Source organism: Cuculus canorus, chromosome 2 (genome assembly GCF_017976375.1).
Source record: "Cuculus canorus isolate bCucCan1 chromosome 2, bCucCan1.pri, whole genome shotgun sequence".
Taxonomy (NCBI): Eukaryota; Metazoa; Chordata; class Aves; order Cuculiformes; family Cuculidae; genus Cuculus; species Cuculus canorus.
In genome coordinates, this window is record NC_071402.1 from 109,799,181 (window position 1) to 109,819,195 (window position 20,015).

The following is a 20,015-nucleotide window of genomic DNA, read 5'->3' on the forward strand; positions in this document are numbered from 1 at the left end:
ATCTAATTAGGGAAATGAATGGAGCACAAAGTAAATTTGGGCTCATGTAAACATTCAGTTCCTCTTTTAAGGTACTGTCTTCCCTGTAAGGCCATTGTTCACTTCCTACCTGGTTTTTGTGGCGATGCAGTCTTAGGTCATGTTTCCTGTGCAGAGAGCAGCACATGTCGTTTATCGAGTAGTGTACTCTTCCCTCTTAGTAGTGCATGGTTGTATTTATATTGAATTAAAGCATTAGTAGGTGAACTTGCTTCTGTTTGTTCTTATGACTTAATACATTTGTAAAACCCAGCTTGTTAACAGTTCATAAAGTAAAAAAAGTTGTCAGTTAGGTCCTTCCATTTAACACATCCCACCACTTTTAGCTTTTCCCCCACAAACATCTGAACTGATGGGTTAGTTTGTGTTGGGGTAGGAGGGAGAGTGAAGGGGTGAGAGGAGCCTTCCAGGTAAGTGAATAGGGTGATAATAAATTGCAGCCTCTTTCTGCAGTTCTAGGATCTTTGCGTAAAGGCTTCCTGCCTTGTTCTCAACTTCAAACTCAAGGCCTTGAGGTGAGCACCATTGTGGTTCTGAACTATTCTGCTTTGGCAACTGGCCTCCAACCTGGTGTTGCCTTAGGTAGGTTTTTGAAGCGAGGAAAGAGGAAGCATGTTAAGGTGAATGGTTAACCAGTGCTCTTAATCCAGATGTGGATTAATGTTAGCTTTTTGATGTAAACATGTTGAGAAGCTTAGAATTTCAGTGGCAGATAGAAAATGTTAAATAAAGTTAAGTATATTTTCTTTAATGTTTTCTTTATTCTTTTGTATATGTGTCTATATGGTTTGGAGGAGAAGCTAAATTTGAGCACCAGATGAATCTGGTTTTGATTTTCCTAATCCTAATTTCTTTTATATGAGAAATAATCTTGTTAAATCCTTCAAGTGAATCCTTTAAGCCTGACTAAACTTGCTATAATTCTGAAGCATTAATACATCGAAACCTCTGTGGCTTTACTTTTGCAAGCAGGAAGCATTGACCACTTCGACTCATATCAGTGGGGTTTTATGTACCCATATGGTGGTTGTTCTAGTTTTTACATCATCATCTACTTTCATAATCGTCTTTTTGTTATACACAGTGATTTACAGATGAGATATTTTTACTTCATTTTATACAGGCCACAGAGTTAATGGTCTTCGGCAACCTAATGTCTTAAAAAAATAAAATTAATCTCGCAGCCCACTGTCAGGAAGAAGCACACAAATTAACATGGCTTTCAGAAACTGAAACTGGGTATGTGAACAGCGTGATTCACAAGAATCAGGCTTTAAATGGGATTGTCTTCCAGCTAATGATGCAAAATTTGCTACCTTCATAGCAGAGTTCTTATCACTTGCTTAAATGAGCATAATTTCAGCTAGCAGAAATCTCATGACTACTAATTACATTAACTTCTGACTTATTCCCCTGGTGTTATACAGTGTTAGGGGATTTCCTGTAGCAATTGCAGGTAGCCTTTTGAATTTCATTCAAACATCAATCACTCATAAATCAGTGTCTTAAGAGTAGTTGTCAGGACAAATCTTAAATTATTTGCACATTCTTGTTTAATTAATATAAATTGCAAAGCTCTAATCCTGTCTTTCAGACTTAAGCCTTTGGATATAGAGTTTATGAAGCGCCTGCATGAAAAAGTGAATATCATTCCACTTATTGCCAAAGCAGACACACTTACACCTGAGGAATGCCAACAGTTTAAAAAACAGGTGAGTTGAAAGATTAATATTTACAACATGGGATAATTTAGTAAGTTGTTCCCTATGGAAATGGTGAGATTTAACTTCTTACATGCAAAGTTTGAACCCTGAAGCAATGACTTCAGACAGCAAAGCTAAGTAATTTATATCTCTAGATTTAATTATATTTCTTGGTGAAATAATCTTGTTTCTATCCTCAGGGGAAGAGGTTTGAAGTGTAGTGTGGTTCTTGGCAAGTGAAATAATTCACTGCTGAGATAAAAATCAGTAAGGAAGGAAGGAAGCTTTCAAGATTTAGATGCCTAACAGAAGTTGTGTGGTTTGGGTTTTTTTTTTTTTTTTTAAAAGGTATTTAATGGTGTTACAGTATTATTGATTTTTATTGTGGTATTCACTGTTACGCTGATATCCTGCATTTATTAAAGATGTCTTGGGTGCTCAATGACAATTGGTATACCTGTTCTTCAGTCGTGGCCTATGGCATTTTAAAGATTATGAACTAATTCTAATATTGATAAAACTGATATAATTTATTTGCATTTGTAGAATAAATTTGATATTCATGTCTCCAAGTGGTTTATGTTGTACTTCAACTATGTGATCAGAATAGAGCATTTAGGCTTTCCTGGGTTGTATAAAGCAGATAAGAAGGACCCAGAACAGAACAAGACAAGGCATAGAGTTTGTTTTATTAAACTGCATCCAGTCCTTTTTTAGAAGAACACAGGCTCTGAAAAGAGGTTCGCGTTAAGAGATGCTGTCTGCAAAGATTTTGATTTAAAACTGAAAATTAAAGGATATTTTCTGTCTTGGTGGAACTTAAGCAAGGTGCTATGGACCTGAAATCTGTTCTGGTTGCATTGCATGGGTTGTTTTATTGTAAAGAAGGAATAAATGGTGGAACACAGACTATTTCTTGATAAATAAGCAGCTGTGTCAATATATTGAATGCTAAATAGTGGAGACTTGCCTGAATCAAACTTTGAAAAGAAATCCTTATATAAATTGGAAACTTATAATTTTACAAGATTGCAAATCCATGAACCCGAGGTATTCCCCAGGGCTCTGCAGTGTAGCTGTCAGTTAAATGGTCTAATATGGTTTCCATTCTAAAATTCTGCAAAACTAATCATCTTGTTCTTAAAAATAACCTTCAGGCAAATCAGGCACCAAAGCAGTACAGTCTCATTTTTGATGATGCTGTCAGTTATTCTTAAATTGTCAGTAGTGCTTGCAAATACTTTTCGGTACAACTAACCAGTAGAGTCAGTCTGTCAGTCACGAGCTCTATTAGAATAGGCAGGTGATCTAGCTTCAAGCAACTGATGCTCAGGTGAGCTAGAAACAGAAGAGAATAGGAGTGACAGCAGTAACTATTGTGGAAATTCAAAGGACCGAAGTGTGCCTGCAGCTATCTATTCTGATTTCTTTCTTAAGATACACGACTACTAGACTAGTCTGAGAATTTAAGCTGTATTGTATTAGGTTTTGCACTTAGAATTCCCATTAGTGTAAATATGTTTGCCCAGTTGTAGAAAACTGCCATTCATTTTTGCTACCTTGTGTTAGTGGATAAAGTTCTGTTAACTGTGAGGCTCTGGCTCTGATCCTGTCTTCTCCTGACCAAGAAGAGCTGGTCATGCTGATATTCCTTGGCGTTGCCTGATGGTGTGAAAAAAGTACAAGTTTTGTCATGTAACTTAGTCATCTTAACATGCAAGCATCTTAGAAATAAACAAAGCCGGGGGGAGTCAGATTGCAGCAAGAAATAGAGTCATTACAAAGTATGAATTCCTGAAATAAATAACTTTTTTTTTTTTAATTTTAGATAATGAAAGAAATCCAGGAGCACAAAATTAAAATATATGAATTTCCAGAAACAGATGATGAAGAAGAAAATAAGATTGTTAAAAAGATAAAGGTAAAGAATTTTCTTTTAAAAAACTTCTTCCTTGCAGGGAGGATTGAGAATGAAGGACTTTTTGTCATTATTGAAGAACCCACCAAAATATTTAGAAGATAAAAATCAGATATAAAGCTGTTATAAGAGTCACCGTTCCTCAGCAAAGAATGACACTCTTCTCAGACAGGCAACTTAATTCTCTTTATGGCTAAAATTCAGAATTGGCTAGAATTCAGAATTGGAGCACTAGATCACATACTCATTAATAAACCATTAAATATCACTTTTTTAATTGCATTTCTATTTGACTTTTATCCACCTACCACATTTTGTGTGTTTGTGAGCTTTGAAGGAGGCAAAGGTTGTCTTTCAGACAGAGGTGTGCAGTGGCACGAAGTGTGTGCATTACAGTTAATAGCTGCCTGAGTAATTGATACACTGAAACCATAATGGAGATGAATGACTAAAGAAAATCAAAAGGGCTGCCAGGCTGTTCTTTGTTTACTCTTATTTGAGGGGTGGGGAGCATTGTTCTTTTATGCTGAAGTCCACCTCATATACATTTCTTGAGCCTTGCTTCTGTTTGTTCAGTAGCTTCAACAGCCTGTAAGAGCTTAGAGCTTTTATGTTTTTCTGTTAGTGTAGGAATTGCCCACAACAGATAAAACACAAATGAAAGATGGTCTGGGACTAAACCTAAAGGAGAAAAGCAGGACAAAGCAAGGACAGAAGTCCGAAATACTTAGCTTTGTACACTGTTCCTTTCAGCTTCTTGAAGCTGCTCTAGGCTTCTTTGTTGCTTGTTACACTCTAGAGATTTTTGGTTGGACTGAAAACAAGAACTTGGAGTGGTTCCTTGGCAAACTCCTTGAAAATGGTTACAATATCCAGTCAAAGTAACAGTCCTTGTAGCCAGTGGGAATACATCTTGATGAATAATTACTGTGCAATCAAAGAGGGAATGGTTTGCTTGTTGCTTAGCTTATCTAGTAACAGTAATGTCTGTTTCTTAGCTAGATTTACAGAATACGGCACTGTAAGGAATTTCAAAGCAGGATATGTGTATATAGATGTCATTTAGCTGGACAGAGGTCAGTAAACATAAGTAGGCTTGCATTTCTGGTAAGCTGCATTGCGGTGTGATAACAGCAAACAGGCTTGCATCAAGTTTATACCATGAGAGTGCTTTCAGTATCTTTTGGCAGTAGAAATGAAGTAATAATTTTATCTTGTAGGACCGTTTACCTCTTGCTGTGGTAGGTAGTAATACGATCATTGAAGTCAACGGCAAGAGAGTTAGAGGAAGGCAGTACCCGTGGGGTGTTGCAGAAGGTAAGGCTTTCTTGTGATTTTTATCCATTTAAAACTTATTAGACGTTAGTCTCTATTTTAAATGTTTGAAATGACTAATCTCAATGTGCGTTGGTCTGGAATTTATTGAATGTACCATTTTGTTATTCTGACAGCCTTCGAACAAGGTAAATGTTCAGCAAAATGTAACTTTGCAAGCAGATTCCTGTGAAGGCTCTGTGAGGAATTGTAAAACCTGTAGTAACTCACTGTAGTTGGTGATGACACTTAAATTACAACTGTTTGCTAACGTTGTATTTTTCCATATAAAAACTGTGTTTTTTCGCAACTTTTTCTTTCAAAAGTATTCCCATTATAAGTGTAATTTATTCAGCTTGACGAGAATAAATTCAATTTAAAGTTTCTGGAAAACTTTTTTTCCCCCAAAATATCTGAGTATTAATTGCAGGAGTATATCAACAGAAAGGTACCTTGTAATTAGCTGAATAGTGTTGGTAGGGGGTTTTCATTATCCATTTAAAACTTAGTTATCTTCAAGCCTCTACAACAGAAGAAAGTGTGTTCTTCTGACTTCTGCTTTAATGCTATTCACTTATTTCAAAAGGCACATGAAAAATAAAGCTTGCACCGTGCTGTGTAACAATTGTTATTAGACTGATTTTTTCCTTGTAGTGTGCATGTATTGAATAAAGAGACTTTTTCTTACGATATCTGCCTTCCAAGAGCAATGAGCTATAAATTTGATGCAGTGTAAAATAGACAAAAAAAACCCCCAACTGCCAGCAAGAGTGTGGACCAATACTTTAAAGAGAAATGCTCTAGCACTTTGAAGTGCATGTCTGGCAGGAAATGAGGTTTGGCAGAAAGTAAAAACCAGCTGCACCAGAGAGGATTCAGCTTTATATTAAGGCATATTTGGGAATGTACAAAAATGGTGCTGGTTTTCTTTCTTTTAAAATAAACTTTGTGGATGTTTCACACTCATGTACAAGTTTTGGAAGGGGAGAGCTACAGCCTAACTAAAAGGAACATTTTAAAGTGGCTTTGAGTCTGTCAGCTACAGACAGAATGCTTTGCCATGGTGCTTTTTGGGGAGTGTGACTTTATCTGAGTAGGACTTACCAGTAAAACAGTGGAATAAAATAATGCAGGGGTACAGATGCGAGGTAGACGCATGAAGAGGCTTTGTGCTTCATTTTTCTGTAGGATTCACTGAACTTACGTGGGTTATTTTAATTCCTTTGCCCTGTTTTTCATTCTCATTCTTGTGAAAATGTCCATTGCTACTTCAGGGGCACACTGAAACCTGCCTCGTGCCTTTCTTTTGTGTATGTTAAGAACTTTGTATGTTGCCTTCTCTGCCTGCACAGCAAAGCATTGGGGGCTGTGCATTCTCCTCCAGTGTCATTTCATTATCTATCAGGGAAATCACACATCACAGCATCAGCCTCTTCTGCAGTAGCGACATGTTAGGCACAGCTGCAATAGGTGGCATCTGTGACAGCTGCCAACCCTCTGCTTTTGTCTTTAGGCAGCTGTATGCAACTAAATATATGACCTTCCATTGCTTAGTTATTAAAGACATAAATCCACATTAAGGTTGAGACTTTTGCAACTCATTTCATGGGGCTGGGAAAAATAGATTGTGTCAAGTCTGTCTTCTGAAGGTTTTGGATATAGCTGGATCTAAACTGAGGTCTCTAGTTAGTATCTGATAATTATACAGCTGTGCTGGCAGGGCCTCCAGAGGGTCATCAAGTTAGTTAAACTGACAAAACTGCATTTCTGTTGGGGTAGCTTATTCTGCTGTACTGACTTGGAGTACAGTTAGCTCAGCGTGGCATAGGGGAGCACAGGAACTTTGCTGGCAAGATATAGCTATATTGTTAATGCTCTCCTACTATAAACACGCATACTGTGTTTACTTCCAAAGGCTTGAAGCAATCTGTGGTGGGAATGGATGTAGGAGATGGGTAACAGCTACAGAGCCCTACCTCTGTGTAAGCTGCATGTTTTAGTTGGCATCTCAACAAAAATTTATGTCTTTCTTTAGTTGAAAACGGTGAACACTGTGATTTCACAATTCTGAGGAACATGTTGATAAGGTAAGTAACTTACAGGTAATACTAAGTTTTCTAGTATGCCTGAGAGATTGGAGTGTCATATATTGAAGAAAAAAAGGATTTGAGCTAGTGAATTCATACAATAATTTTTAATCCAAAGCAATATCTTTATTATATCTTGTTTAACCACTTATTTAGCAAGCTGTAGTGGTGATAATGATACTTTTTTTTAATAGTTCTCTTTACTTTCAGATTACTTGTTCTTAAAAATTGTGGTAAACCATAGGAACCCAAGTTTTCTGTTAGTGCGTGCTGATGTCTACTTAGTTGTAGGCAGTTTTAAAAAATTTTCAGTGCTGCAGCTGTCTTAAAGCAAGACTGCCTGTGCTTCGTAGTGGTAGACACAGTGTTCTATACTCACAGCAGTTCAGTGACTTCTGCTGGAACAACTCTTAGTTTGATTATTAAGCTTTGCTAACAATGGAAAATAATTAAAGCAAGCTATTTTTTAATCATAATCTTTAACTTCTAGCTTTTGCAGACTTAGGAACTAGGAAGTTTTGAGTTTGTTAATTGACTAACATGCTTTAGTGTACCTACTGCAGTGGTAATACATAGTTTTCATATCTGTTCTCTGAATCCTTGCAAGCTTATCCACAGTCTAGTCTTGTAAGCTAACATTTGCAATACTGCAAACTATAGTGCAAAAGAGTTTGGTATTTCTGAGACTTTACTGTCCTGACAACTCTAATTTAAATGAAGATTGACAACATAGAGGCGAATGGGACATTAATGGAGGGATATAATTTAATCAAGTCAATCTGCAAAATGAACATGAACTGATTTTTTCAGATAGTACTTTGTATTTGTACACTAAGCTGATAAACTACACTTATTGACAGAACTCATATGCAGGACCTGAAGGATGTCACTAACAATGTACATTATGAGAACTACAGAAGCAGAAAACTGGCAGCTGTTACATACAATGGTGTTGACAACAACAAAAATAAAGGGCAGCTAACAAAGTAAGTTCTTGTTAAGATCGTATTGCACTTCAGTCTTTTTGCTCTGGGTGTTTTTTTTGTTGGTGATGGTTTTGTGTATTTGTGGTGGCATTTTTGGTTTGGGGTTTCTTGGGGGTGTGGTGGTGATTTTGTATTCATCCTTCAGTAAATCGCCTCTTCGCTGTGTTCTGGTCTGAACACTGTATATCTCTCATTTATGCTAGAATTTGTTTTTATCTATTTCACTAAGGTTTACACTAGTTTAACTGAACTAAATAAATGGGTTTTAGTTAAATTCACAGAATCATTTAGATTGTAAAAGACTTTTAAGATCATCGAATCCAACCATAAAACTAACACTGTCAAGTCCATCACTAAACCATGTCCCTAAGCATGACATCTGCTCATCTTTTCAATACCTCCAGGGATAGTGCCTCACCCACTTCCCTGGGCAGCATATTCCAGTGCTTGACAACCTTTACAGTGAAGTAATATTTCCTAATACCTAGCCTAAACCTACCCTGGTGCAACTTGAGGCAATTTCCTCTTGTCCTGTCACCTGTTACTTGGCAGAAGAGACCAACACCAGCCTCCGTAGAACCTCCTTTGAGGTAGTTGTAGAGAGTGATAATGACCCCTCGGCCTCCTTTTTCCAGGCTAAACAGTCCCAGTTTCTTCAGCCACTTCTCATAGGATTTGTGCTCCTTCACTTCTGAAAAGAATCCTTACATTTACTGTTTCTAAGTTTTATTTCACTAGTACGTACTGCAAAGTTTTTGTGGATTACTGTTTCTCTTTTGGTTTATGTACTGCTTTCAGGATTACTGGTTGGTTCTTTTGGCATGAATGCTCTGTACTTGGTGTCAGGGATGTTTTTGAGAAGAATGAGTTAATATTTGTTTAGAAACTTTAAAACTCCAGACCTACTGCTGTCATCTTTGAAGTGCTGGCCTGGGACTCTGTCTATTTCTATGGTTGCTTATCATGGCAGGGAAATTATTGCAACATCTTCATCTTTTTTTGAGAGGAGAGTTGCAATGCACGGGGTTTGGGTTTTGATTTTGCCAAGGTTTTTTTTTTTTTTACTCTAATATGTAGTTTTAGTTACCTCTGACAACAAGTTGTTTGCCAACCTCATGAGGTTATTGAAAGATTTAAAAGCAGGCTTTGCTATGTTCTGTGTTGTATAATGCTTTTTTAGAATAGCTAGACTCTAAGTATATTTCCTGCTCTACATGTATCAACAGTATCAACAATAACTAATGATTAAATTATTAAGCATTAGTATTCTACTTAAATACAAATTCCTCAACTAAAGTATAGGGTGCTGTTCTGTTCAGCTAATCATATGCCAAGTTACTGCTGTTCTTCCTGAAAAAAATCCCTGAAATCAGATAGAAATATATGCTATTCCCATCTGTATGACACTTACAAAGTAATTTTTCACTAAAGGGGTGTCTATTCTGTGCTATCTTAGTGCTTTGAAAGTGGCAGCGAGGGAATGATTTAAGTGGACATGATTTAGTTTCATCTGTTGTGAGCCTACTTGAGACTTCCCTGCTCAGCAGTGACAAAAAATATAATAGTATATGTCAGATATATCAACTTTTCAAAAGTGTCCTTATATTCAGAAAAAGTTTTAAGTGAGGTTGAGTCTTAAAAAGAGTGCTCTTCAAATATGTGTATCCTTAACACAGTGGTTACTGTTTCTCACTGTTGTGCTTCTTGCCATCATGTTATCTCTGGCTCACATCTCAAGGTTTCTGAATGCGCATAGCAAGTATTTCTTGAGCTGTGCTTGTCGTCATAGCAGCACAGTATTGATGGTAGGGAAAGGAGGATTTTTAAGAACTGCAATTACTAAATGAGATAAACTTTTCCACGTGCACTGTGGAAAAATTGAGCAGGAGGCCTGTGAGATAGTTTGTACATTTAAGAACATAACAGTGCAGGTGGGCACATCAGAGGAGAAAATGTGCTTGAGTGGAAGAACTTGAGACAGCTTTCTCTTTGCTGAAATGTCAGTGCATTAATAGTTGAACAGAAAATATTGCATTTCCTCCAGGACTTCCATAATAACATACTATTACTATATTTTTTACTATTTTTACTATACTTTTTGTTATTTGCTATTGCGTACTGAAAAGTGAAACTTTCATTGCAGTTTACTATTGGAGGAGGCTGTTCTGATATTTTTTTGTGTGTTGTTTAGTACTGTTTCTTATTCTCTTCCAAATCTTAGTATGGTTTCCTAAGATTTAGAAAACTTATTTTTAATGATACTTCTTACTGCTTTTTGTGCCTGCTTAGATTTCTGTTAGTGTGCACCTACACACTTAGTCTGGTGCTTAATTGAAGTAAGGATTGGTTATTCTATGTTCTTTTTTTAAAAGAATAATGCAGTGATTTGTTTTATTTTTTTATTCCCATATTCCAAATATAAGATGCATTTTTGTATAAATGTATATACCAGAAGGTGTCAGGACTGTTTTTGTGTTGTCCATTCTCCCCTAGTCAGCTGCTGACAGCATTCCTGAGATTTCCTTTTTTAGCCAGAATTTGTGCTAAGAGGGTCTGGAATGACTGTGCTTTCTGAAGTTTGCTTACTTTTGCATCTCTGCCATCTCAGGTCACTGTGGTGTCCCACCGCAATATTTTAGGTAAAAGTGCCTTGTGGGACAATTTTCTCCATAAGAAATCTATCCCTTAGAATCCTGCAGTACTGCAGTTCAGGGATGAATTAAATACAACCGGTACTCCTTAGCTATCAAGTTTTCTTTTGTTTTTTTGAATAGATAATTGCATTTTTATTTGACAGACAGCAAAATCTGTGGCAAACTTATAAGAAATGTTTTGAACCTTTCCTTAGAGTTTGTTTTTTCAAACATAGGGCAACTTAATAAATTAAAAAGGTAAAATTCTTGAATTCATATGATGGTTATTAAGCAGCTGATGCTGTTATTGTCTTCTTACCGTATCCATATGATGAGTTGCAGCATTTTTAAAGCTTTTTAATGTGCTTTTTTGGCTTCATGGTGTTTTCCTACTTTTTAATCTAACGTAGTAGGAATTTTCCTGATAACCTTTTGTCTTACTGGAAATTATTTGCAAGAGGGAAGAAGAGATATTAACAGTTTATCTGTCCCTTCCCTTAGGAATTTTATGCTTGGTTGCTTGCCTTTTGTAAGAAGTATCTGTCTCTCAAAATGGAGCAATATTTGACCTGTCCTCTGGAAAGCTGATTCTTTCATGGGAGATAGATCCCATATGTTTGTGTGGCTCTGGAAACTCCTAACCTGCTGTTCTCTTGTAATCTGGGAGGGTATGTGTAAGAGGAGATGTACATGCAGCGGTTCTTGCACTTTTCCAGAAGTATCTCCTACTGGCAGCTGTTGGAGACTGGATTGACCTTTTGTACCTTTAAAACAGCTGTATTTTTATGGTCTTAGCTGAACTTTGTTTTTCATGCATCTGTTAACATATTTCTTTGAACAAAAATGCAGACTAAAAAAAAAAAAGTATGTGCTACAAGTTTTACTAATACTGTGCAGATGAATTGAAGCAATTTCTTCTGTTCAGTGATAATTTTCTCTTGATTTGTCTCCTTTGATTTGGTGAAAATAATTGACTCCTCTACATGCAAGTTATTGTCTAAGAGCAATCCAAAGGAAGTATTTTCCATGACTATGTGGCTTTTTTGTGTTTTAGGTCTAGTGTCTGCTTGCTTTAAATTTCCAACACCATCCCATCCATTAAAAAAACCCAAGATGTCAAGGATAGTCTTCACATATGTGGATAACTTGTCTATTAAAACTATGTGGTCATTATAATTTCACAGGTGTACTAACATGATGTGTGAAAATTGACATTTACTCTGAAATTTACAATTTTAATTTAAGAAATCTTTTCAGTTTGCTCTATGAAGCTCAGTTCTTCAGTAAGTTTAAAAGTAAAACCTTACTATATTGAAAGTCATATTGTACACCATAAAGACGAGCATTATCCATCTCCTGTTCTATTCAATAACCTGTTGCACGGGATAAGGAAATACACAATGCAAAGGTCTTTAGCTTAGACTGTTCTATAACTATTCTACAGAGTATTTCTGTAACTGCTTAGCTTAGACTATTTCTAACTCCTCGTACCTGTCGTCTTAGTGAATTCTGTGAAATGGTTCTGATGTTCTTGTGTTTCTGTATGGTGAGACAATATCAGAAACTTATCTTCAGGCTTTTCCCCCCTCTCCTGTAGTATTAAGTGCTAACACGAAGCATCCTCGTGTTAAACGTCCTGCTCTGGGGAGGTGACACTGCAGCCAAGCCTTCTGCAGAGCTGAGCGCAGCCGCCAGTGAGACCTCTGCTGGCCATCGTAGTCAGGTGCTCTTTTTGCAGCACAGGGGTATCCGTGGGTTTTTAATATCGTGTCCTTTAGTAGGTGACAATTTTTAAATGAACATATAAGCCTTGATATGTCAACGGTTTCTGAAAACTTGTTCAGAGCAAGTGGTTGTTCATGTCACTAAGATATTTAAAATCACTTTAAAAGCGTGCGTATTCTAGGGAAACTATTCCTGAAAGTATTTGCACATCAAACCTGCATTAGTATTTACGTGGTGGTGTGATTTGCTAACTGAATTTGAAAGAAATATATTAATCTTTAACTAACAGTCTTTACTTTTACTGTGAAAAATTTGCTTTTGGGGAAGCACATAATTAGCTTTAGGAATCTTATTAATAATGAATTTACTTTTTTAATTATTGCTTTTTGGTTTTGTGGTTTTATTTAAGCATGCTAAGCTAAGCCTCTGTATTTTTTGTTTTTTAGATTTGACACAGTTGAAGGCATGTAAGTGGTCATTTAAATTTTTCCAAAAAACTTAAAGACAAAAATTCTTTAAACACAAAAAGAGTTTCACTGTTTAATGTTTCAAATTTAAAACAATTTCCTGTTATCCAGTTCTTGGCATTGGTCATTTTTCCCTAGCATTTTTTTTTTGTTGTTCTAAAGCTGTGCTGTTGTAAACTGTAGGAAGTTATAAATACTTTCAGTGACAAATATCTCTGTAAAAACCCATCCTCTTTAGAAATTTTTTTGGATAAGCCTCAAGACAAATTTGATCAAATTTCAACAATTCATAGAAGTGCATAAATTATGAAATTGCCGAGTTTCTATCTGTAGCTCCATCATGTTTATATAGACAAGCTTATAAAGAATTAGTGAAATTTTCCTCCTTACCTGTAAATTTACAGCTCTTCATTGAGTTGGGGAATTAGTTACTCTAATCTTTTCTGACCATGGTTTTATCTTATTACTGGCTCGCAGAGGTTCCACTTTGCACATACCTAGAATAATTTTTCATTTTCACAGAATAGTTTAGACGGCTGTTTTAACATACATCCTGTTAAATTAGTGAAATGTTTGACATCTTTGTTAGTGGTTTGTTTTTCTTTCCTTCACCTTTTTTTTTTTGTTGTTCAAGTCCCATGTATAGTTTTGTCCTGAAATACAAGATGATGTGTGTTTACCCACACCACATACTTAAGACTTAAAACCAGTTGTGACTTATGTTGTAAAGCTCTCAGCTGTAATTGCTCTCTTGTTAGTTTACCAAACTTTCTGTGAAAACTGATTTTTGCTACTTTCTCAAATACAACCCATGTGACATCCCTATTAGATTATTTGGTTGTCAATAAAAGGACAATTCTGCTCCCCTTTCAAGTCTGTAGAAACTGTAGCAATGATTCCTCAGCATTCAGATTCTACCACAATTTTTGAAGAGCAGGTACATTTGAGAACTTTACACTTCTAAAATGTAACAACAAGAAAATAGTCTTGTTTTGACAGCTGGTTAGCTTCCACAAGTACTGCTATTCACCTCTTCTTTAATGTTCTTCTAATTTTCGTGTATTATTATACTTCACCTGTGTTTAACCATTTATTTTTTTCCTTGACAAAAGTTGCTAGCAGTTGGCCTTTTGGGTGGCTAAAGTAAACATTAGGCTGAGGATCGGTTTCAGTTCCACATGCTACACAGCATTTTATTCTTCAATCCAAGCTTTGCAACTGTTAGTTCAGGTTAAATATAACTTTTTATAAATGGAAAAGCCATTTTCTCTCTCCTCACGACTCCAAATTTTCACCTTTAAAGCACACTTAAGAATACTGGTATTTGAAGAAATTCATGTGGCTTTGAGTTCATATGACATTTATTACTTCCACTCTATGGTCAGTTGTCGAAAGTACGCAAGCAGTAAGAACAAAATGATCCATTAGTTAAGACCTGCTTTGACTACTATGTTTGATACACAACCTTCGCTCCTTTAGTGGCAAATTCTGAAGCAAAATAGATGGTGCTAATTAAGTTTCAGTCATCACTGAAAGTTAGTCAATTCATTCTCCTTTTAGAATGATTTTTCTACATGAATTGAATCAGAATAGGGTGGGTTTTTTTGTTTGTGGGTTTTTTTTTTTAGAATTGGAAGGAAAAATTATTTTTGATGGGGCTTAGGTTTGCCAAGTCTATGTTACAACTTGCTGGTCTCGATGACTTTTGCATAGATTACGGTAGAGATCTTCTGCTGGTTGACTGTAACAGTTCCCTATATATTCAGTTCTTCATTTTTACCGACACAATAGTTAAAACTTTGTAATTTTTCAAATGCATGCATACTTAAAACTGAAACAAGGGGCAGGTGATTTGTTTTGATTGCTTTGTTGAACAGCAGAAAAGTCTTACAAGACTGTGTGTAGCAATCATCACTAGATCAAAATCATCCTGTTATATTGGTTATGTAATGTGAAACTTGATATTTAAAACTTGTATCAACGTAACCTGGATAGCAGTCTTATCCAGCTTTAAAAGTTCAGTAGGAACTAGAAAATCAGTTACCATAAAGTCTATAGAAAAACTGAAACTGGTGTATATGATTTTTATATGTTAAGTAAATTATTAGCTTTCTCAAGTAAAATCTTCCAACTAATGCTTTCATGACAGATTGACGTGCAGTTGCCCAAACCTTTTTTTCTGAAGTTGCTGTTTCTATAAAAGCATGACCACTACGTGCAACACAGTTGTAATGTTAACTTACACTTTCAACAGTGAAGACTTTAAGAGGAAATGGAACTTGGTCTGCAACACTTAAAATTTTTATTGATCTTTCCGTTAATTTTGTATATGTTTGAACGGGAAGGAAAAAGATGCCTGAAGATCACTTGGAAGATGCTAAATTTTTTCGTTTTGTTGTAACTTTGATTTCTTCCCCTTCCCTGACCAGGTTCTACTAAAGATAGGAAGTCAAGAGTATCTGTTAACCTAAATGTAGTGCAAATGAAATGTGTGTCGTGGGAAGATACTGTGTGAAATGACTTTTTGGGAAAAGCTCAATTAAATAGTCAGTATAATAAAGCAGATTAAATTTAAGCTAGCAGTGCATACAGCAAAGTTATTTATCTTAATGCCTCAGCATTTTTATCTTGTTTTTTACAGATGCCCTAATGTAGCAGACAGGAAAAAGAATTCTTAATAGCTAACTACTTCTTCTGGCTTTATGGCAGGAGCCCATTGGCACAGATGGAGGAGGAAAGGAGGGAGCATGTAGCCAAAATGAAAAAAATGGAAATGGAAATGGAACAGGTGTTTGAGATGAAAGTTAAAGAAAAAGTTCAGAAACTGAAGGACTCTGAAGCTGAGGTAATCAAAATGTTTTAAACCTGAATATGCTTGAGTCTGAACAAGTGCAAAGATGCCTTTTTTTGCTAGGGCTTTGCAAAATACCCTCTGCGTAGGAATCAATTCCGTGGTTAGATTTTATGTTTAAAGACAATCAGTTACTCTTTCCCAGCTTGTTGTTTTTGCTAAAATAGTGTAAGCTCAAGCTTAAAATGTAATTTTAATATTCACCTGCGTTCTCCTTTTATTTTCACAGTATATTAGAATAGTACTTTATTTCTCACTTTCATTTTACCCTCTTCTTTGGCATGATTTATGCTTGTTTTCTTCCCTGTGCTTTCTTGAGACTCCCATGGTTAACATAAGCTAATAATGATAATTGGCTTGGCATTATTTGGTATAGTGTCTGTGAGAAATCATCTAAATGAGAATGACTAGACTAAGAAAGCCAAGGATATGTTGTTGTTAGTATTTTGGTGTCATTTGAGCATACATAAATTTTATGGATGTTTAGATCTGGTTTCTGTCACCTCCAGGTGAAGTCCTCACAGTGAAACTGGTTTTTTATGGGCTTCAAGAAGCTCTTGAAGGGATCTTTTTTGGAGATTATTATAAAATTATTTTTAAGTAGAAAAATAATTTAAGTTTTGAAAAGGCAGCTTCTTGCAAGAAGCCTAGTAAAGAAGTTCAAACCTGTAAGTTCCTAAAGGAAGTTTGGCTCCAAATTTCAGGGAGAGTGAGGAAACATGGAAGGGTAATTCAGATGCTTGGCAGCCAAGGCATTGTAAAGGAGCCAAGGCATACTGCATCAGAGGAAAACAATACATCAATCTGCACGGGTTTTTTTCCTTTTGGAGTAGCAAACAGGTGAAGATAGAAATGCTAGGATATGCCAATCAGCAATTTTATGATTTTAAAGTTAGATCTTTTGTCTGGATCACAATGTTTAATTAGTTGCTGGATTTATCCTTCCTCAGTTTCTGTCTGGAATCTTTTTTAATCCATTTATACTCCTGGACTTCAAACTCTCCTTGTTATACGAAAAATAAACTAACAAAAATCTTTGGTTTTGGTTTGTGGTATTTTTTCATGTACTACCTTACGAATTTTTGACTGAGTGCATCCTGTGATACCAGTTCTTAAGTGTTAATGCAGTTAATCACGTGTTTTTCTTCACCATTCTTGACTTCCTAAACTTCTCTGTTGTATTTCCCCAAAATGTAGAAAAGCAGGCAGTAGATGAGTATAAAGCATTTAAAAAATCTGTAAGAGAAATATGCTTTGAAGGGAAATATGAAGGGAGATATGCCTTTGTCATGTAAGACAGGGACTCGCAAGAGAGTAAGGCAAGAGAGTGTTTTATTTAATTCAATTCAAAGCCATGTTATGCCAAACAGAAGGAATAACTTCTTCTGGCAGTGTCTCCATCCTCACATGCAACACATTAGATTATCTCACCAATTTGTGGGAGAGACTTGTTATACTGTTTTGGCAGTGCCGACAATTCTCTTCAACAATACTAATAATAATTTATTTTATTAGTGAATAAATTAATCTACTTAATGTTTTCCTAAATAGATGCTTTATATAGTGAAGAGTATAGGAGGAAATAAATGTTCGGGTTTTTTTCCCGGCACGAAGTCGAAGATACTGCTTATTTATGCATTGCTGATATTCAAATGCTCTGCAATTTGATTCTTAACATTTGCATAAAATCTCAAAATATTCTTGAATTTCCTTTTGTTTACCGCTTGTAGCTGCTTACAACTATTTGTAACTCAGGAAGCAATTGGGGTGTTTAAATCTAAAATGAGACTATGGGATTAATACCCTTTTTGGTTTTGTTCTTGACAGTACTGAGAATCTTATAGTATTTAGTATGAGTTACTCTCTCTGAAGAGAAAGTATAGTACTGTATTTTCTTGCATTAATATAGTTGCTGATGTTTATTACTACAGCTCCAAATGTTGCTGTGTTTTCTGCACTTACTGACTCTTCCTAAATTTGTATACAGCTGCAGCGACGCCATGAGCAAATGAAAAAGAATTTGGAGGCACAACACAAAGAATTAGAGGAAAAGCGTCGCCAGTTTGAGGATGAGAAAGCAAACTGGGAAGCTCAACAACGTATTTTGGAACAACAGAATTCTTCCAGGTAAATTGGAGTCTTGTCCTGTAATTTACAGTAAACACACTGTAGCTTTCTGCTGAAAGACAATTTCTGTGGTGCTAATGATCAATGAATGGTATTTGACCACTACAGAAGTGTCACTTAAAAGCCAAGAAAAATCTTGAACTGCTTTTAGTTGCAAATAAGCACATATCAGAAATATTGGGGAGATTATTAGCTTCTGAAGCAGATTTTGATCTGCAAAAATGCCACATCCATACATAACTAGATCGATCTAAAATAATTTATATTTGAAAACTAGATTGCATCAGACTTTTGAGGGATAAAAAGTTAAAGCTTTGAGAATGAAAGTGTTTAATTCTCCTAGTCCATGGAAGGGGGAATGTAGTGGAAAATGCATTTCTTGACTTTCATGTACAAGTGCTGCATACATAGTAGATTTTCATACATTGTATTGGAACCACTAAGGCTTTATTAAATGCATATTCTAAAAGATATACCTAATAAGTGGAATTTTTAATTTGAACTTGTATTCATTACTTAACAAACTTTTTTTAAAATATCATTTTAGAACCTTGGAAAAGAATAAGAAGAAAGGGAAGATATTTTAAATGCATCATTTTGACCACCAGTTATGTATTAGTTGCCAACATGCCAGCCTGGACATCAGTGTTTGTTGGATCCGTTTGACCAATTTTGCACCAGTTGTATCCATAGTAATGGATTTAACAGCATGACAAATTTTTTGTTAATTTTGATGGATAATGAGATGCCTTGAATTGTCTAGGGTGTTGTGTACTTGGAAAAATAACAGCTCTAAGTACTTTATTTTTCCGTTTTTGGGGTTTTGTTTTTTTTTTTTTTTAAAAAAAAAAAACCAGATGTCATTTTAATGAAAAAAAAACATTTTACTGTTGTACAATCATGTTCTGGTGGTTTGACGGTTTACAGGATATTAAAAACTGCAAGGACTCTAGACGGTTTTTAGTGAGGATAAATTGCCATAATACGATGCAAACAATGCTTCTCTATTATTATAATACAAGAATTCCATTCAGTGCAGCGTATACAATAATGTAATTTAGTCTAACACAGTTGACCCTATTTTTGACACTTCCATTGTTTAAAAGTACACATGGAAAAACAAAAGTTGTAGGCTTACCGTGCACCTAAGCTTTTTATAACAACCCTTTTATGTTTTGGATTCTTTAAATATATGCTATTCTTATTTAGTAACTTCTTTAGCCAGAAGGATCTCATTACTGCTTCATTTTTTTGTAATAACATTTAATTTAGATATTTTTCCATATATTGGCCCTCCTAAATAGAATATAGCTTCTTTCATATGGTAGGAACCAGTGAGTAAAACTTTCCTTTAACTCCCTTTTTACATTTTATGGTAAGTAGCAGGAAAACACATTTATAGGTCATTTCTAGGCAAAATTGTGGAGTTAACTACCAACCTGTTTCTACCTGTGTGCAGTCTTTCTTTATTTTACTAGAAATGGGAATATGGCCTCAAGAGAAACATCACCATTTCGCATTTAGCTGTATTCATATACTGCATTTCTGTATTTTTGTTTGTATTGTAAAAAGTCACATAATAAACAATGTTGTGATGTAACACGTTGCTGTGTGGGAAATTTTAAAGTTGTTAAACAGTCAGGTATTTTCTCTGGGAGGTGTTTGAACTTTTTCTCTTACATCCGGACTTCATTGACCCACGTCTGTCTTTTGCCCCAGGAATTAGGTTAAAGTATGGGAAATGCCTCTGCCTTGTGGAATTGTTAGAATATCCCGCTTCGGTGTCTGTGCTCGGAACTGGCAAAACAAGGGTCTAAATAGGCCAGCAGAGGGCACCAGGTGTCTGCACACGAGTTGCTGTGTGAGTACAAGGAACTTGTACTCATACTTTTTGCAGTCTTAGGCCTTCTGCAAGCTTTTATCTGGATCTGGTGAGGTGGTTGTGTGACAACACATTTGCAGCCTCCTTGGGTACTTCTGTTAGGCTTGATGGCAAGGGTGGGCTTTTTTGGTTTGGCTTTGGTTTTAGTTAATTGTGTCAATTCTAATAAATGTAATAGCCAGGAGCCTGATATTTAAAAGGCAGCCTATAAGTTGTTAAAAAATTGATGAGGACTTTTTATGCCTGTCTTTACCTGTGAAGCAATGGAGAATGTCTCTTTTTT

General features: G+C 35.7%; 1 protein-coding gene across 1 annotated transcript in view; it reads left to right on the forward strand.

The window, feature by feature from the left end:
• The window catches only part of SEPTIN7 (septin 7), a 66,721-nt gene extending 47,271 nt beyond the window's left edge, over positions 1 to 19,450 (forward strand). Inside the window, exons 6-14 of the mRNA XM_054057888.1 lie at positions 1,634 to 1,751; positions 3,571 to 3,663; positions 4,881 to 4,977; positions 7,010 to 7,061; positions 7,922 to 8,047; positions 12,852 to 12,872; positions 15,582 to 15,717; positions 17,711 to 17,850; positions 18,398 to 19,450. Coding sequence (XP_053913863.1) covers positions 1,634 to 1,751; positions 3,571 to 3,663; positions 4,881 to 4,977; positions 7,010 to 7,061; positions 7,922 to 8,047; positions 12,852 to 12,872; positions 15,582 to 15,717; positions 17,711 to 17,850; positions 18,398 to 18,437 — 823 coding nt within the window. The 3' untranslated portion in view covers positions 18,438 to 19,450. The remainder of the gene's footprint in view (positions 1 to 1,633; positions 1,752 to 3,570; positions 3,664 to 4,880; positions 4,978 to 7,009; positions 7,062 to 7,921; positions 8,048 to 12,851; positions 12,873 to 15,581; positions 15,718 to 17,710; positions 17,851 to 18,397) is intronic.
• The last annotated feature ends 565 nt before the right edge of the window (positions 19,451 to 20,015 follow it).